The 15,776-nt window shown below is 47.6% G+C and overlaps 1 protein-coding gene across 2 annotated transcripts in view; it reads right to left on the reverse strand.

The window, feature by feature from the left end:
* SMG6 (SMG6 nonsense mediated mRNA decay factor) overlaps window positions 1-15,776 on the reverse strand; it is a 420,134-nt gene that overhangs the window by 89,537 nt on the left and 314,821 nt on the right. The window contains exon 1 of one of the 2 annotated variants that reach the window (XM_075335343.1): window positions 3,368-3,593. The exons of the other annotated variant lie outside the window; for it this stretch is intronic. Within the exon in view, the coding sequence (XP_075191458.1) occupies window positions 3,368-3,553 (186 nt within the window). The 5' untranslated portion in view covers window positions 3,554-3,593. Of the gene's footprint in view, window positions 1-3,367; window positions 3,594-15,776 lie in introns of those variants that run through there. 2 annotated transcript variants of the gene reach the window in all.

Genomic DNA, 15,776 nt, shown 5'->3' on the forward strand with positions numbered 1-15,776 from the left:
AATCTGCACCCAAGAATGTTAGTATCAGGAAGTTTAAAAAACAAAAGCAGCTTGTTTTAAAGCATGACACACGAAACTGACAAAAAAAACGCAATGTCAAAAATGCAATAAAAAAGTATGTAAAAAAATAATGCACACAAACACAATGAAGGAACCCAAGTAAACGAAGGTGCAGAAATTCTGGAGCTTCAAAATCTCAACAAATACTTATTGTGGAAACGTAGCCGTACTCCCAAATGCTGCAGTGCTTCAGAGTAAAGCAATCTTTGAAAAGCCGGACAGATTATCCCCACCCTGCTCCAGCTGACTGACAGGTCTCTCCTAATGTATGTACATAGGGAAAGGACCTCTCCCAGGGATTTGAGTAGGAAGAAGTCCCTGGGGACCTGACCTGGACGAGTCAGCCTAATAGACTCCAGCTGGCTCTTCAATGTATGCGTACTCGAAAAAGCTGCAGCATTTCAGCCGGAGTTGAACTCTGGATCTGATGACCAATTGTCTTTAATGTGTGTAGTCCATTCAGTATTTGTAGAAGCTTATGGTTCATACTATTTAAAGGAGTTGTCCACAACTAGGATTACCCCTTCTCAACCCCATAAGATTAAAAAAAGCTTATACTTTAGGTAACGGGAGCCCCTCGCCCAATCACCACTGGCTTCATTGTCCCCACCTTCAGATGAATGAGTAATCAACAGAAAGTGAGATCTGCGCCTGGCTTCCTGCTAATGACTTATATGTCCAAATGCGAGGTGACAGAAGCCAGCGGTAAATGGGAACAGGGCTCGAGTGACCAAATAACCTCATGTGACCACCGGGAACAAGAGTGCTGGCTCCACTTGTACGCTGGAACAAGAGGGGTGTATACGTTTTTTTTTTTTTATGGGCACAAAGATAAGGAATGAGAAGAAGTTGTCCTAGTAATGGACAACCGCCTTAAAGGGAACCGGTCACCAGATTTTTCCCTATGCAACTAAAACTACCACCTCCTGCAGCTCCTCGGCTGCATTCTATGAAGGTGCACCTTGTATCTGGCCCCCTTTTCAGACCGCAAAAACAACTTTATAAATATTACCTTTTCGTATGTAATTTTTTTTAGTAGGACCTAAAGGGTGGGCTCTCTTTCTTCTTCGTTCCCCCTCCTGCCGCTGTACGCCGTCTCCTGTGTTGATTTGAATTGATCACGACGGTCCAGTCATCCTCCACGCCGTGCCGAAGTCTCGCGCATGCTGTTATCGTAGGCCACTTTCGCAGGCCTGTGCACAAACTATCCCTCACGTGTGACCGGGATGTATTTGCTCAGGCACGAGATTATGGGCAGGTACTAGCATTACGCTGGTGAGGTCATGCACAGCGCCACCCATAATCTTGTTATTACTGGACCGCTGGTCATCGGAGTGTGCACATATATACAATAAAGAGAAGCTGTCAGCACTCACAAAACATCTGCTTTAGAAAATACGTAAAGCGAATCTGTCAGCAGGTTCTTGCTACCTCTTCTGAGCGCAGGATGATTTAGGCAATGAGACCCTGAATCAAACAATTAATCACTTAGATTACTGTGTGCAGCCGTTCTGACAAAATCAGAATTTTTAGATTTTGCCATGTAGCAGAGCTGAGAGCGCTGTCCCACCCACACCAGGCTCTCAATGAAGAAGATTCTACATTGCCAGGTGTAAATCAGAGGAGGGAGCAGGACGGACTGCCGTGCATGAGACAATGTAGTCTGAGCAATGATAATAAGTGTTCTGCTGCTTAAACAAACAAGACAGGCATTTCTTAATTCTCTGTTAACCCTTGCAGAATGCTATCTTCAGCTTCCATAGCAAAAACCTGCTGACAGATTCCCTTTAAAGTAGACATGCAAATTGCATTCCCCATGAAATAATTCTGGAGCATCGTCTCTTAGAAATGTTAATTTTGCCATTCTTCTGTTATTCCACCCAGAAACGAATGAATAAGTTGACCACTGGGAGTTACTTTTACCCTTGTCAAAGTGGTGCACCTCCACATAATCTGACAGTGTTAGAGCTGATTGGATGAGAGAGTACACGGACACCCCCAACTGGTAACACCCAGTTGCCAATTTATTTGCAGTAAGAATAACAGAGGAATTGCATAATGTATAGGACAAGGGAAGGAGATGATGAATAATTTCATGGGAAATTCAATTGTTTGTTGAAATGACATGCTGAGATATGAGACCGATTCCCCCTTGTCCAGCCGTCATCACTTCTGATAACCTGGTTGCTAGGGATGTTTTCACAGCTGAGGGTTTTTCAATATGGTTGGCAGGATTTCACCAGTAACCAGTCTGATAACGAAACTATAGGAGACCTCACACCCGTACCCGACAGATGACGGATACATACCTCAAAGATTAATAGGTTAAAGGGAACCTGTCAGGTGCAATATGCACCCAGAACCCCAAGCAGTTCTAGGTGCTTAGTGTTAATCCCTGCCTAAATGTCATTGCATCTAGTAGACAAAGAGATCTTTAGAAAAAGAGTTTCTAAATATCTTATGATAAGCTAATGTGCGCAGGGACTAGTCGCAAGGGCGTTATGTTCTGACTAGTCCGCCCTCCAAGCATGTTAGCACGCCCACAGAGGCATGCTAATATCCTATTCAGTGCCCATTGCCCAGTGTCATCAGCGGTGACGCGTGTACTTGTGTCTATTGTCACCACCTCAGACGCCATGCTTAGACTCATTGCACACACAGAAGTCCCGGCACTTCCAGTCATGCACTCTAGACCTCTCTGAAGCCGGGACACGTACACCTGGCTTCATAAGATGCATGACCGGAAGTGCCGTGACTTCTCATCATGCGCACTGACCCTAAACCCGGCATCGGTGGCGGTGACAACGGACACAGGTACGCATGTCACCACCGGTGACGATGGGCAATGAATAGCATGTTAGCACACCCCTGTGGGAGTGCTAATGAAACGCCCACGCCGGGGCTTGCAGGGCTCACACGGTCACCGGGCCGGTGGTATTCGGGGTCAGGCTGTCAGTGGCCCGATCCGGCTTCCGTGACCCCCGGCGGGTTTCAATAAAAGGAAAGTCCGACCGTCAGTCCGGTGTTACAAGGGGGACGGAAGGAGGGTAACGGGGCCCCTGGGGGGGGGGCTTTCCATCGCTCTTCCCCAGGAAATGGTACGGGACGGGGGGTGCTTGCAGCGCCACCCGTGGTTTGCGGCCAGGTGTTAAGCCGCCGCTGCGCGGTCTCTCTCCGGGGCAGGTGTTACGGGCAGGCGGATGGAATCGCTCCCCACGGGTGGAGCGGGGAAGCCCCGGGAGGTTAATGAGACCCAGGGCAACAGTCCTCAGGGACACCGGGGGCACAGTGCGGCGGCATTACTCACAGCAGTCACGGTGTGCGTTTCCAGTTCTTTATTTAAAGTCCGTTTCACATCGCACCCGGGTGCTGGTCCTCGCCGCCTGTAGCCTTTGGTCGGTCCCGGGCAGGTAGGAGGAAGGGGTGTCCGGTGAGGTGTTCTGGGGGTCTCTCCCTTTCGGTGCGTTAGTGCCGTCCCCGTGGCATAGAGCATCTTGGGAACTCGCCGCCCCTCTGTCTCTCTCCTCCCCGGTAGTGTACAACACCAACCGCCACCGGGTACAACTTTCTCCAGGGAACCCCAGTCCTCAGCTCCATTCCCCTCCTCTAGGTGTTATCAGCCCTGGTCTCGTGGCATCTCCTCAACAGGAGCAGTTCTCTGGACGTCTGCACTCCCTTGCAGCCTCTGACGTTCTGCCCTAAACTTCTGTGTGCTCTGCACTAAACTCACTCCTTCAAGCCCCCCTCCCCTTGGTTGTCATGGGGGGACCTGCCTGTGTCCAGCCACCTGCTCATTAAGGAGACAGGATGAGTCATGGACTCAGAACAAACTTCATGCTGCAAATGCTGTTAACTACTTCCTGCCAGTGTGATGTTAGTGTGTGTTGTGGGGACCCTTCTTCCTCCTGCCCGGGAAAAATGGGGTAACATTTAATACCCTGTAACGACCCGTTTACAGGGGCGTTACACTAACATGCTAAGAGGGCTGACTAGTTGGGGGGGGGCTAAAGCCCTTGCGACTAACACTTGTGCTCATTAGCATATCATAAACGATTTTTAGAAGTAGATTTCCTAAAGTTCTCTTTATCTATGCTACTAGATACAGGGACAGTTAGGCAGGGATTAGAAATATGCAACCAGAACTGCTTGTTGTTCTGGGCACATATTGGACCTTATTGGTTCCATTTAAGGCTCCCTGCACACATTAAATTTTATTTTCTACACAGATTTGGTGCAGAAAATATGCAGCGTTTTATAGTATCAACAAAGTTAATGAGACAAGCACATGTTGCTTATTTTTTCCTTGCAGATTCAGATTTGCAGCATGTCAGTATGTCCAGCGTATTTCATTCATTCTAATGAGTAGAGAAAAATACACAACAAAAATGCATGTGTTTAATGCACCATTTTTCCTGCCAACACATATGACCGTGCAGCAAAATTTTCTTCTGGAAATTTTGAACGCGTACACATAATCTAAGTATAGCTGACAACCAACGCCTTGGTGCCTGATAATCTGGTTCCTCGAGGATTATATTTAGTGCAAAAATCCAATATTATCAATGCATGGCAATTTGTTTTCCATTTTGCAGCAAAATCCATCTGTACTGCATCGCAAATGGTAAAATCGAGGCAAATCTGCAGGACTAAAACAGCAGATGAGAAAAAAAAAATGTCCTGGGTGCCTATTAGAGGTCATCACTGTTCCATGATGGCAATTATTAACACTTAAAGAGATGGTTCACTACAAAGCATAGTGGCCACATCGATGTAAAGCTGTAACAGTAGGCTTTTTCTAAATACCTTCTGTTGTCAATTTTGCCTGTGAGCGACGCTATCGCTGTCCGCTCAACTCTATCACGTGACCCGGCCTGCAGTGACCTCTGATGTCCGGTGATGTCATGCCAACTTCCGGAATTGGATGTTGACCCGGCATCACTGAAGCGGGACCAGTCTCCGTGAGTGACTGGACTGTGGGTGGAAGTACATTGCTACTGTTGCTTCCTGAAGAAGGAGCATGCTAGCTCCGAAACACGTAGAACTACAACAATTAAGTCTGCTGATTACATAGTTCGCTCTCCTGAATACCTCCGGCATGACAACCCATTTCTTCTCTTCCACCGATTGATGTTTTACAACGCAGGTCTGCAACAGCCGTTTTTTACGCTAACAAACATATTATAGCAGTTGGCGATTCCCTGCACCCCCTTATATTGGTTCCTACTAGGATAAGACGCCAGTTTTGCGCCTTTTTTTTTATAGATAGTTTCATCAATTCTTCTGCCACAGCTTATTATCGATGTGGCCACTATGCTTTGTAGTGGACCATCTCTTTAATATTAATACTTAATGTTAGATTTCTATTACTAGAAGTAGTTAGTAAATACGCTGCATTGTTCCTCAACCTTTGTTATTCCGTAGGTAGAAATTGAACAGTTTTCTTTTTCCATGTTTCATTAATTTGTGCCTCCACTGAACTCTGGAGAATTCCCTGGGTATACGGCCATTGTAATTTGTTTGTCAAGTGTGGGAATTGTGTGGGTATGTGGGCCGAAATGTGGAACCCAGGCATTTGGTGGGCTGTGAACATATGGACATGGTTTACAGTTTTCAGAGAGCGTGTCATCCCAACAGATTTCTGTGAGAAATATATATGTATAAATGACGTGGTGGAAACTGCCAGCTTTACATTTATGATTTACTCAAAAGACAAACCCACCAACATAGAGAATGCAGGAGAAAATTACATCCTTCCTCGATTTCGGCACATCATACATGTGGGGTTTTGTGTAATGTTCATTTATTCATACTCCTCACTGTAAAATACTTATTAGATCATATCTATTACTCAATGCTGTATTCTAAAGTGCCACATTTCATCTTATGGGCTTCGTTAGCTAAGAAATGAGCGTCAGTCTGGTGTTTCTTTTGTGTACAATGGATTTTACGGCATTATATAGAGGGCTATTCACTTTAGACAATTTTGAAGTAGTTTTTTTGAAATTTAATGATCTTTGTTTGAAAAGAATCATTAATACAAAAAAACCCCAAAATATTATTGGAATCAATTCTTTAAAATGGTAAAAAATGTTTTCTTGGTTGATATGTAGGGCTGAGCGGGCCCGGGCTGTAAATGTCCGGCTCCGCGCGGTTTCAGCACTATTCCCGGGCCCGATCCGGGCCCGGGATTCTGGCTACACGATCCGGAACCGGCAATTAATAAAAAACAAATAATAAATGAGCGTTTCATACTTACCGGGCTCTGTCATGGCGGCACACTGCTTGCTTCCGGATTGCGCTTTCACTTCCTGTGCTGTCACACAGCTTTCCGTGTTTTCCCCGCCCACCGGCCGTCCTCTCAGCTGTGATTGGTTCCTGGCTGACGCGCCCCCAGCCTGTGACAGCTCTGCCGCGGTCATCGCTTATCGCGGTCAGTACTACGCTGCACTCAGAGCGGGCAGCCGTGCTCTATAGCTGCTCACTCTAAGGGTACCGTCACACTCTAGCGACGCAGCAGCGATCCCACCTGGTCAGGATCGCTGCTGCGTCGCTACATGGTCGCTGGTGAGCTGTCAAACAGGCAGATCTCACCAGCGATCAGCACCCAGCCCCCAGCGACGTGCAAGCGATGCTGCGCTTGCACGGAGCCGGCGTCTGGAAGCTGCGGACACTGGTAACTAAGGTAATCATCGGGTATGGTTACCCGATGTTTACCTTAGTTACCAGCGCACACCGCTGGCTCCCTGCACTCGTAGCCACATCATCCATCTCTCTCTCTTTTCCCGGATCAGACTCCCCATTCATTTATATAGGTGCGGATTCCGGATCGGATCTGGACTTGGGCGGCAACCCGATCCGGATCCGTCGGACCCGGATTACGGCCGATCCGCTCAACTCTATTGATATGTTAATTTTTACATTTCCATAAACACAACGTACAGGCAGCTCCCACAGAAACGACTTCTAGTCTCTTCATTATAGGCATGGACTTCTCGCCGTGTCCAAGCCTCAAAGGTCACTGTGTGAAGTAAGGTTGTCAAGTCAAGACATGCCCCACGACCTTATGACGTGCAGGGACGTCTGAGGCTTGGGGGCATCCAGAGGTCCTGGCCTTCAGGGAAGGAGCCGGAGATATAGTGCACTATGACAGAAAGAAGAGGCGTGGACGACGGGCACTGAGGCTGCTGTAGAGATCCTAGCCTAGAATGAAGGAGCCAGAGATACTATGCACTATGACAGAAAGAAGAGGCATGGACGACGGGCCAGAGGCTGCCGTTAACGTTCTGGCCTACAATGAAGGAACCAGAGATACAGCGCACTATGCAGAAAGAAGTGGCGTGGACGACGGGCCAGAGGCAGCCATAGATGTCCTAGCCTACAGGGAAGGAGCCAGCGATACAGTGCACTATGACAAAAGAAGAGGAGTGGATGGTGAATAATGGGGCTGCTGTAGAGGTACTGGCCTACAATGAAGGAGCTGGAGATACCGTGCACTATGACAGAAAGAAGAGGAGTGGATGGTGGCCAGTGGGGCTACTGTAGAGGTTCTGGCCTACAGTGATGAAGCCGTAAATATTGTGCACTATGACAGAAAGAAGAGGAATGACGGCGGGCAGCGTGGTTGCTGTAGAGGTTCTGGCCTACAATGAAGGAGCCGGAGACACATGCACTATGACAGAAAGAAGAGGAGTGGATGGTGGTCAGCTGGGCTGCCGTAAAGGTCCTTGAAGGAGCCGGAGATACAGTGCACTATGACAGGAATAAGAGAAGTGGACGGCGGGCAGCGATAATGAGAGTATTAATTTTGATTTTTTTTTTTGATTTTTTTTTGCTGGCCCTGTTCCAATTTGCACACAAATTCCAGTTACAAACCTATCTAGTTCAGAACCTGGGAACTGCTTGTATATTTAAAAAAAAAAAAATAATAAATAAACAAAATATGGAAATCTTGACAATTTTTACATTGGCCACGAAGGCTAATATTAAGGTCTATTTAGATCTGCCGATTTAGGCTACTTTCACACATCCGGTTTTAGCTGTGCGGCTCAATCCGGCTGTGAAACCTATGCAACGGATGCGGCGAAAACACCGCATCCTTTGCATAAAAGTTTTTACATGCGGCCTGTCCGTTTTTTTCCGGTTGCGGCACGCTACTGAGCATGCGCAGTGGAAGAAACCGCATGCGGCGGCCGGATGCATTTTTCCGCATCGCGCCGCATCCGGCGTCCATAGGCATGCATTGAAAAATGCTGCGCGATGCGTTTTTTTTTTTGCCGGAGCAAAAAACGTTGCAGGCAACGTTACATCCGGCCGCGGTATCGGCTAAATCTGCCGCATGCGGCAAAAACTGGGCCGAACGCAAGCCCATGCGGCACAATACGGCACTAATGTAAGTCTATGCAAAAAGAACCGCAACCGGCGGCAAAAAAAACGGTTGCGGTTTTTCTGCACAGTGCCGTATTGTGCCGCAGAGCAAAAACCGGATGTGTGAAAGTAGCCTTAGTCATTTTTACACTGGCTGAAACTCCTAACTCCCCTATACACAGGAATGCTCAGCTTGTGCGTGTTTTATCCTATGTTCCCTATGAGAGAGCTCCTGTCAGAACTATGTGCCAGCGGCCTATCACCCCATGAAACAAAAGAATCAGCCTTGAATATTGAACAGGCTTCTTCTCTTCTACGATGTCATCTGTTGGAGTGGAATATGGTCCCCATTAGATGGTTGCTCAATCCCCCTGAAAGCAGTGGGTTCAGACAAGTTACTCTGTATTGCGCCTTTACTTGTTTGAGAACTATCAGATCAGACCCTACTGATTCTCCCCTGACAGATGAAGCATACGGCATGTTTAATTTCATTGGCTGATTCTTTCCTTTAGTGGGCAGACACTGAAGACTGCCAAGCAGGTAATTGTCAGCGACTCCCTCACAGAACATATGCGAATACCCACACAAGCTGGAAGAGACTGCTATCTAATGTGTCTTGCTATCTTGTTCCAGCATCAGCAGGTCTAAATGGACCTTAATATTAGCTGTTGTGACCAGTCTGAAAATTGGGAAGATTTTGGGATTTTTTTTTTTAAATATACATTGTGATAACGAACTGCAAAAAATATGTCAAACATGAAAAAGTCAAGAATTTTAACAGTAGATACTTATGTTTTCCTGGGAATAAGTGGCCACCTGAGGAATCTGGCGGGGGAGTCAGAAGAGTAAGCAGTCAGCCACATGATTGTTCGGATTGTGACTACTAATGTGTATGGGGGCATTTAGACTCAACACTGCCAGTCCTGTATGATCATCTGTGATAATTTTTCAGTGGTCAGCATCATTACCAGCAGGAAAACAAAGACAAATAACACCTCTATGTAGATAATTCGGGATCCGCCATTCATAGTAAGTGATGCCACACCTCACCCACCACCTGCCCAACCATGTTTGCCTAGCATGTGTATGAATCTCCTAGAGAAGTCAATAAGTCAGCTCTGATCTATTGCTGTCTATGGTCCATGTGGCTACTGTAAAGTATCTTTTAGAGTAGGCTCACACTAGTGTATTAAAAAAAGAATCGGTCTGATTTTCATCCAGATAAGTTGGACAAATTTTTTTTCTCACATGTCATCCGTGTCCTGTCTATATGCAATGTGGTTTTTTTTGTCTTTTTTATCAGCAGCCATTACTCATTTACAAGACTATTTACAGTGTCCTATGCTACAGAATGGTAATGAATCCATAGAAAAACAGATGCCATTAGGATGGTCCGTGTGGCATCGGATTTACTTCTTGCACAAATAGACTTGACTAGGCGAGTCTCATCCAATTTACACATCCACTTATTTCCTCAAGCCGAACACAGCTGAGAAAAAAATTGCAGATCTGCGCAGTCTCATTGAATAACATGGGTCCAAGTGCAATAGCTTTCTTGCTCGCATTGCACTTGTCTGAGTTATAGGTTAGTGTGAGCATTCCCTTAGGTTCGCTCACAATAGAGATAATTTTCTGATGCGTGGGAATGGGATGTGATATGCAAATGACACTTGGCTCAAATTCTGCTGTGAGTGTGAGCCAAGTGTCAATCACTGTCATCTGATTGCCTCACATGCAAGAATTGGATCACAGGTTAGGAGAAGATGGAGAGGGTAATGTCTCCATCTTCTCCATTGCCTGTTTCTGTGTATATCGCAGTGCACTCTGATGACATCCAAGTGCAGTCATTAAGCTTTGCACGCTCCCATAGACTTGTATGGGTATTTGTCACTCAATATACCCTGCCACACGCAGCATGCCTAGTCAGCAAGAGAAAAAGAGGGCCGATTAGTACTGCCCCATAGTGTAACAGAGTGCTATTCAATAACATGGCTGTGTTATAGACTAGTAAGAGGGAGCCCTATGCTGTTTGCAGCTCAGAAGGAATGATAATAATAATTCATTTATATAGTGCTGTTAATCCCACAGCGCTTTACATATATTGGCATCACTGTCCCCATTGGGGCTCACAATCTAAATTCCCAATCAGTATGTTTTTGGAGTATGGGAAGAAACCGGAGAACCCGAAGGAAACCCCCACAAACACGGGGAGAACATACAAACTTCTTGCAGATGTTGTCCTTGGTGGGAATTGAACCCAGGACCCCTGCAAGACTGCAGTGCTAACCACTGAGCCATCGTGCTGCCCAACTTCCATAATAATATAATAAAAAAATAAATAAAATCAGAAAATATAAAAACTGAATTCACTTTCTGAATTTAATACAAATTCTAAAGGCAATATATTTACTTTAAATCAATGGACCATGTATGCAGCATATGGACATTACAGATTTATTTCGAGTGAGAGATCTTCTGTAACTGCTTTCTGCTTCTGAAAATTGACGAAGGTCCTGAACAGAAAAACCTCACAATGTTAACAGGGAATAAAAAAAGGATGGCTTCGCTACAAAAAGCATTTTCAAAAAAAGCCCATGTGTGTAAATATATATGAATAATGTAGCGATATACTGGGTGGTCATATATTTATACTATGTAGATATTAGAGATATTTTAGTTAGTTCTGGAAGCCATGGAAGTTATGGAAAAAAAAGTGACAAATGGAAATGCAGCCATATTGACAGAACAGAGATACATTTTTCACTTTCTATAGTGCAGAAAGTGGCTGCAGGTTTTTTAACAACAAAGTATCTACAAATCTACATTCGCCCATTTTAGGCTATGTGCGCACGTCGCGTAAAAACATGCAGTTACGCTGCGCTTTGTAGCGCAGCGTAACTGCATGCGTCCTGCGTCCCCTGCACAGTCTATGGAGACTGTGCAGGGGCCGTGCGCACGTGGCGTTTAAGAGCGCAGCGCTGAAACCGGCGGCGGCAGGTCAAGGTACAGAAGCATGGAGGAGGGGGGGACCCACAGGCACGGCCACACAGCATGTCACTGAGGGGGCAGAGGAGGCCTCGGCATCTGGGGGATCACCTGTGCTGGGATTCCCTACGTTCCTCTGCACCCCTGGTACACCTCCTTCTCTGGGGCAAGCAGAAGACCCCTTGATGACAGGCGACCAGCCCCCTGGCCCCCCCCGGGATGACTTGCAGGCTTTGAGAGAGCTTATATTGGCCCTCCCCAGCAAAAAAGATCTGGAGGATGTGGTGGCCAGGATAGAATCCTCCCAGCAGATGGCGCTGACCACCCTGAGGGAGGAAATGGTGGTGCTGGAAGATAGAATAGAGGCAACAGAGCAAGCACAGGAGTCCCTGGAGGGTAGAATGGAGAGGATTGAACGGGACTGTGAGTCTTCTAATGCCCGCATTAGGGAGCTAGCTCTGCTATTGGACGATCAAGAAAACAGGGGCAGAAGAAATAATATAAGGCTGAAAGGTATACCGGAGGACTGGCCCCAAGATCTGCTGCGCACCAATGTCTTATCCATATTCAATCAAGTCACTGATCGCCCACCTGAGGCCTCCTATCTCTTTGACAGAATTCACAGGGTCGCAAGGCCTGGCCCCAGATCTGCTTCCTTCCCCAGAGACGTTTTATGTCGCCTGCATTACTATGGGGACAGAGAGAGGAATCAGCCACCACTTTGGTCGGGGAAGTGACCAAAGTGGTGGCTGATTGGTCGGGAGAGGAGTATGGTTGGGGGTTGTCTGGGGGTGCCCCCTGACCTCCTGGCTCCGAGGGCAAGGGTTCTGGCCATTCGACAGGCCCAACAGTCCACTGCATACTGACTAATGTTCATTGCAACTTTGATCTGTTGTCGTTGGGTCGTTTGTGGGGCGGGCGGGGGAGGGGGGTCTTGCATTTCCATCTTGGGTGGGAGGGTCCGTGGGAGGTTAATTTGACAGACCCTCCCCGGTTGTTTGGGGTCTGGGTCATCAGGCATAAATAAGTGAGGCGCGGGTTGGAGCTCTGGCCACATGTCAGTTCTTGTCCCTATCTATTCCCAAGCAGTTTCTGGGCTGGTCCCTGGTACTGCGTGCGGCAGAACAGCTGCTTTTCCACTGTCTTTTCACTTTCTGCTCTTCTACATCTTTCTCTCTTCCCTGCTAAAGGGTCTTTGCTTTCGCTTGCCTATATCCTTTCCACCCCCCCTCTCCCACTCATCCGTTTTCCCTCTCTCTTTCCCCCTCCTTCTTATTTCTCTTTTTTTTTTTTTTTATTTTGTGTGTAACTTGTTGTTTGCTCCTCCAGAGGTCAGTGACGGAGTATGACGAAGCTGAGACAAGCTGAGCTTCGGGTGGGCTCACTGAATGTTAAGGGTCTTCACAGCCCGGAGAAACGGTCTATTCTCCTGAACCTACTATGGAAAAACCGAATTCAGGTCGCTTTCCTCCAAGAAACACACTACTGTGAGGCAAAACCATACAAACTTGCCGATAGAAGGTATCCTGTTGTGCATCATTCACCCTCCCCTGACTCTAGATCCAGGGGCACAAGCATCTTAATGTCCAGTACGCTCCCATGGGAACTGTTGGACTCTCGATCGGATGATCAGGGAAGGCTTCTGATGCTCAAGTGACGCATTGCTACTCAGACTTTTACCTTTGTGGCGGTCTACTTGCCAAATTCGGGTCAATGCCCCACATTGCTGCGTTACCTTGAGCAGATAGAGGAATTCTCTGAGGGTACTCTGGTCCTCGGGGATGACTTTAATGTTGTGTTGGAGCCGCCGAGGGATAGCTCCAAAGGGGTGTCCAGTGTGCCACATTCGGCACTACGTCTCTTGCGACGGGGTTTACATGACCATCAACTAATAGACGCATGGCGATTGATGCATCCATCAGACAAAGATTTCTCATTTTACTCGGCAGTACATGATTGCTACTCCAGGTTAGACCTCTTTTTCCTCAAACATGGGGATCTACATTCTCTGGTGGCTTCCTCAATCGAGTGCATATCATTCTCTGATCACGCCCTGATCACAATAACTCTATCCCTCGGTTACCCCATCGGGAGGCAGAGTCAGTGGACCCTGAACACTTCGCTACTCGACGAACCGGTGACAATGCAGGAAATAAGGGAGGCCTTGAGGGAATATTTCAGCGGCAGCGGGGGGGGAGAGGTGTCCCCGGGAATTGTCTGGGAGGCACACAAATGTGTGGTGAGGGGACTGTTCATCAAACATGGGGCACGTCTGAAGAGAGAAAGAGAGGCTAAGGTTACTTCCCTTCTGGCAGACATTAGGGAGTTGGAGGCAATCCACAAGGGGTCTCTGGGAGGGGACGTGGGGGCCATTTTGGTCAAGAAGAGGGAGGAGTTGCGGTCCCTGCTATATTATAAGGCTAGGGGAACATTGGCTAGGTGCAGACGGCATTTCTATGAATTTGGCAATAAGAGTGGCAGGGCCCTGGCTAGAGCTCTGAGGACTCAGAGAGCGAGAGGATATGTTTCGAAGGTGCACATCGCGGGAGACAGGTGGGCTACTCTGCCGAAAGACATTGCCTCCGCTTTTAAAGATTTTTATTCCACCCTTTATGCAGTTGATGAGGGGCGGTCTGGGAAGGCCAGGACGGAATTGCGTAGCCGTATACGGAAGTACATCGCGGACTCCGGCTTGGGAGGTCTCAAGCCGGAGGCTGCGGCCGATCTGGAAAGGCCCATCTCGGAGGAGGAATACTGGTCCGCACTTAAAAAATCTCCCACAGGCAAGGCCCCTGGCCCGGATGGTTTCCCTCTGCTCTATTACAAAAAGTTGGATTCCATTTTGATTTCCCCGTTTCTCTCAGCATTTAACCATGGCCCACATGCTGAAGCTGTCCCCTTGCCAAGGGATACCCTGGCTGCTAATATTGTAGTTATCCCTAAAGAGGGCAAAGACCCTACTTCGTGCTCTAGTTACCGACCCATTTCTCTCCTCAACACAGACCTGAAGCTCTTCACTAGGATTCTTTCGGATAGACTTTCCCCATTGCTGGGGGAGATTGTTCACCCAGACCAGGCGGGGTTCATGATGGGTAGGGAAGCAAGGGACAATACGACTAAGGCATTGAACATAATACACAAGGCTAAATCCGATGGGCTGCCTTTGATGCTTCTGTCAACCGACGCAGAAAAAGCGTTCGACAGAGTTAACTGGATTTTTATGGAGGAGGTCTTGCGGGCTGTGGGGTTGGGGAGCATGATGCTTGCTTGGATTTGCTCCCTGTACAGCATCCCTTCGGCAGCAGTCAGAGTGAACGGTCTCCTTTCAGAGAGATTCCCCATTCGCAATGGAACAAGACAGGGCTGTCCTCTCTCGCCCCTGATTTTCATATTGACTCTGGAACCCCTGCTCAGTCGGATCAGAAGCAACGTTAACATTTCGGGCCCTAACGCCTCAGGTTCTACTTATAAAATCGCGGCTTATGCGGACGATTTGCTTTTTTTTATTACCAACCCGCGGGTTTCCCTCCCTAACCTTCTGAGAGAGTTGGAAACATACTCCTCTCTATCCAACTTTAAAATTAATATGTCAAAATCGGAGGCCCTAAATATATCTCTTCCCCTTGAGCAAGTCACATCGCTACAATCCGCGTTCGAGTTTAGGTGGGCTAGCCAGTCCCTGAAGTATTTGGGCGTCCAGTTGACTGCGGACCCTAGTCAAATTTACAAGTTGAATTATCTCCCGCTTCTGCAATCAATTGGGAAAGATTGCGCTAACTGGGGGAAGGGCTACTTCACATGGTTCGGGAGATGCGCAATTTTGAAGATGAATATCCTGCCACGTCTCTTATACCTTTTCCAAGCCTTGCCGATTAGAATCCCTAGCTCTTTCTTCAAGGAACTGGCCTCTCTACAGATCAAATTTATCTGGGCCAACAAGCCTGCGAGACTTTCCCGGTCTCTTTTGTGCAGACCTAAGAGTAGGGGAGGCTTGGGTATCCCAGACCTCAAAAAGTATTATTTGGCCACGCACATGGTTAGGGTATTGGACTGGTGCCGTCATTCCGGCACAAAGCCATGGGTGGCCCTAGAACAGAGTTTCTCGGAAATACATCTCCCGGCCATCCCCTGGCTTTTGAACCTCTCCCTGCCGGCTCTGAGATCCCATCCTACCATTGGCGCCACTCTTGATTGCTGTGCGATAGGGGAGGTCAGACGACTCCTTTTGCCAGTGCCTTCTCCTATGACACCCATACTGGGTGACCCGGAATTCCGTCCTGGTCTTTCGGACCCGGTCTTCAGAAAGTGGGTTCAAGGGGGCAAATTCAGAGCTTGTCATCTGGGTAGAGAGGGGGATTGGCTTTCAC

Source organism: Anomaloglossus baeobatrachus, chromosome 2, assembly GCF_048569485.1.
Source record: "Anomaloglossus baeobatrachus isolate aAnoBae1 chromosome 2, aAnoBae1.hap1, whole genome shotgun sequence".
Lineage (NCBI taxonomy): Eukaryota > Metazoa > Chordata > Amphibia > Anura > Aromobatidae > Anomaloglossus > Anomaloglossus baeobatrachus.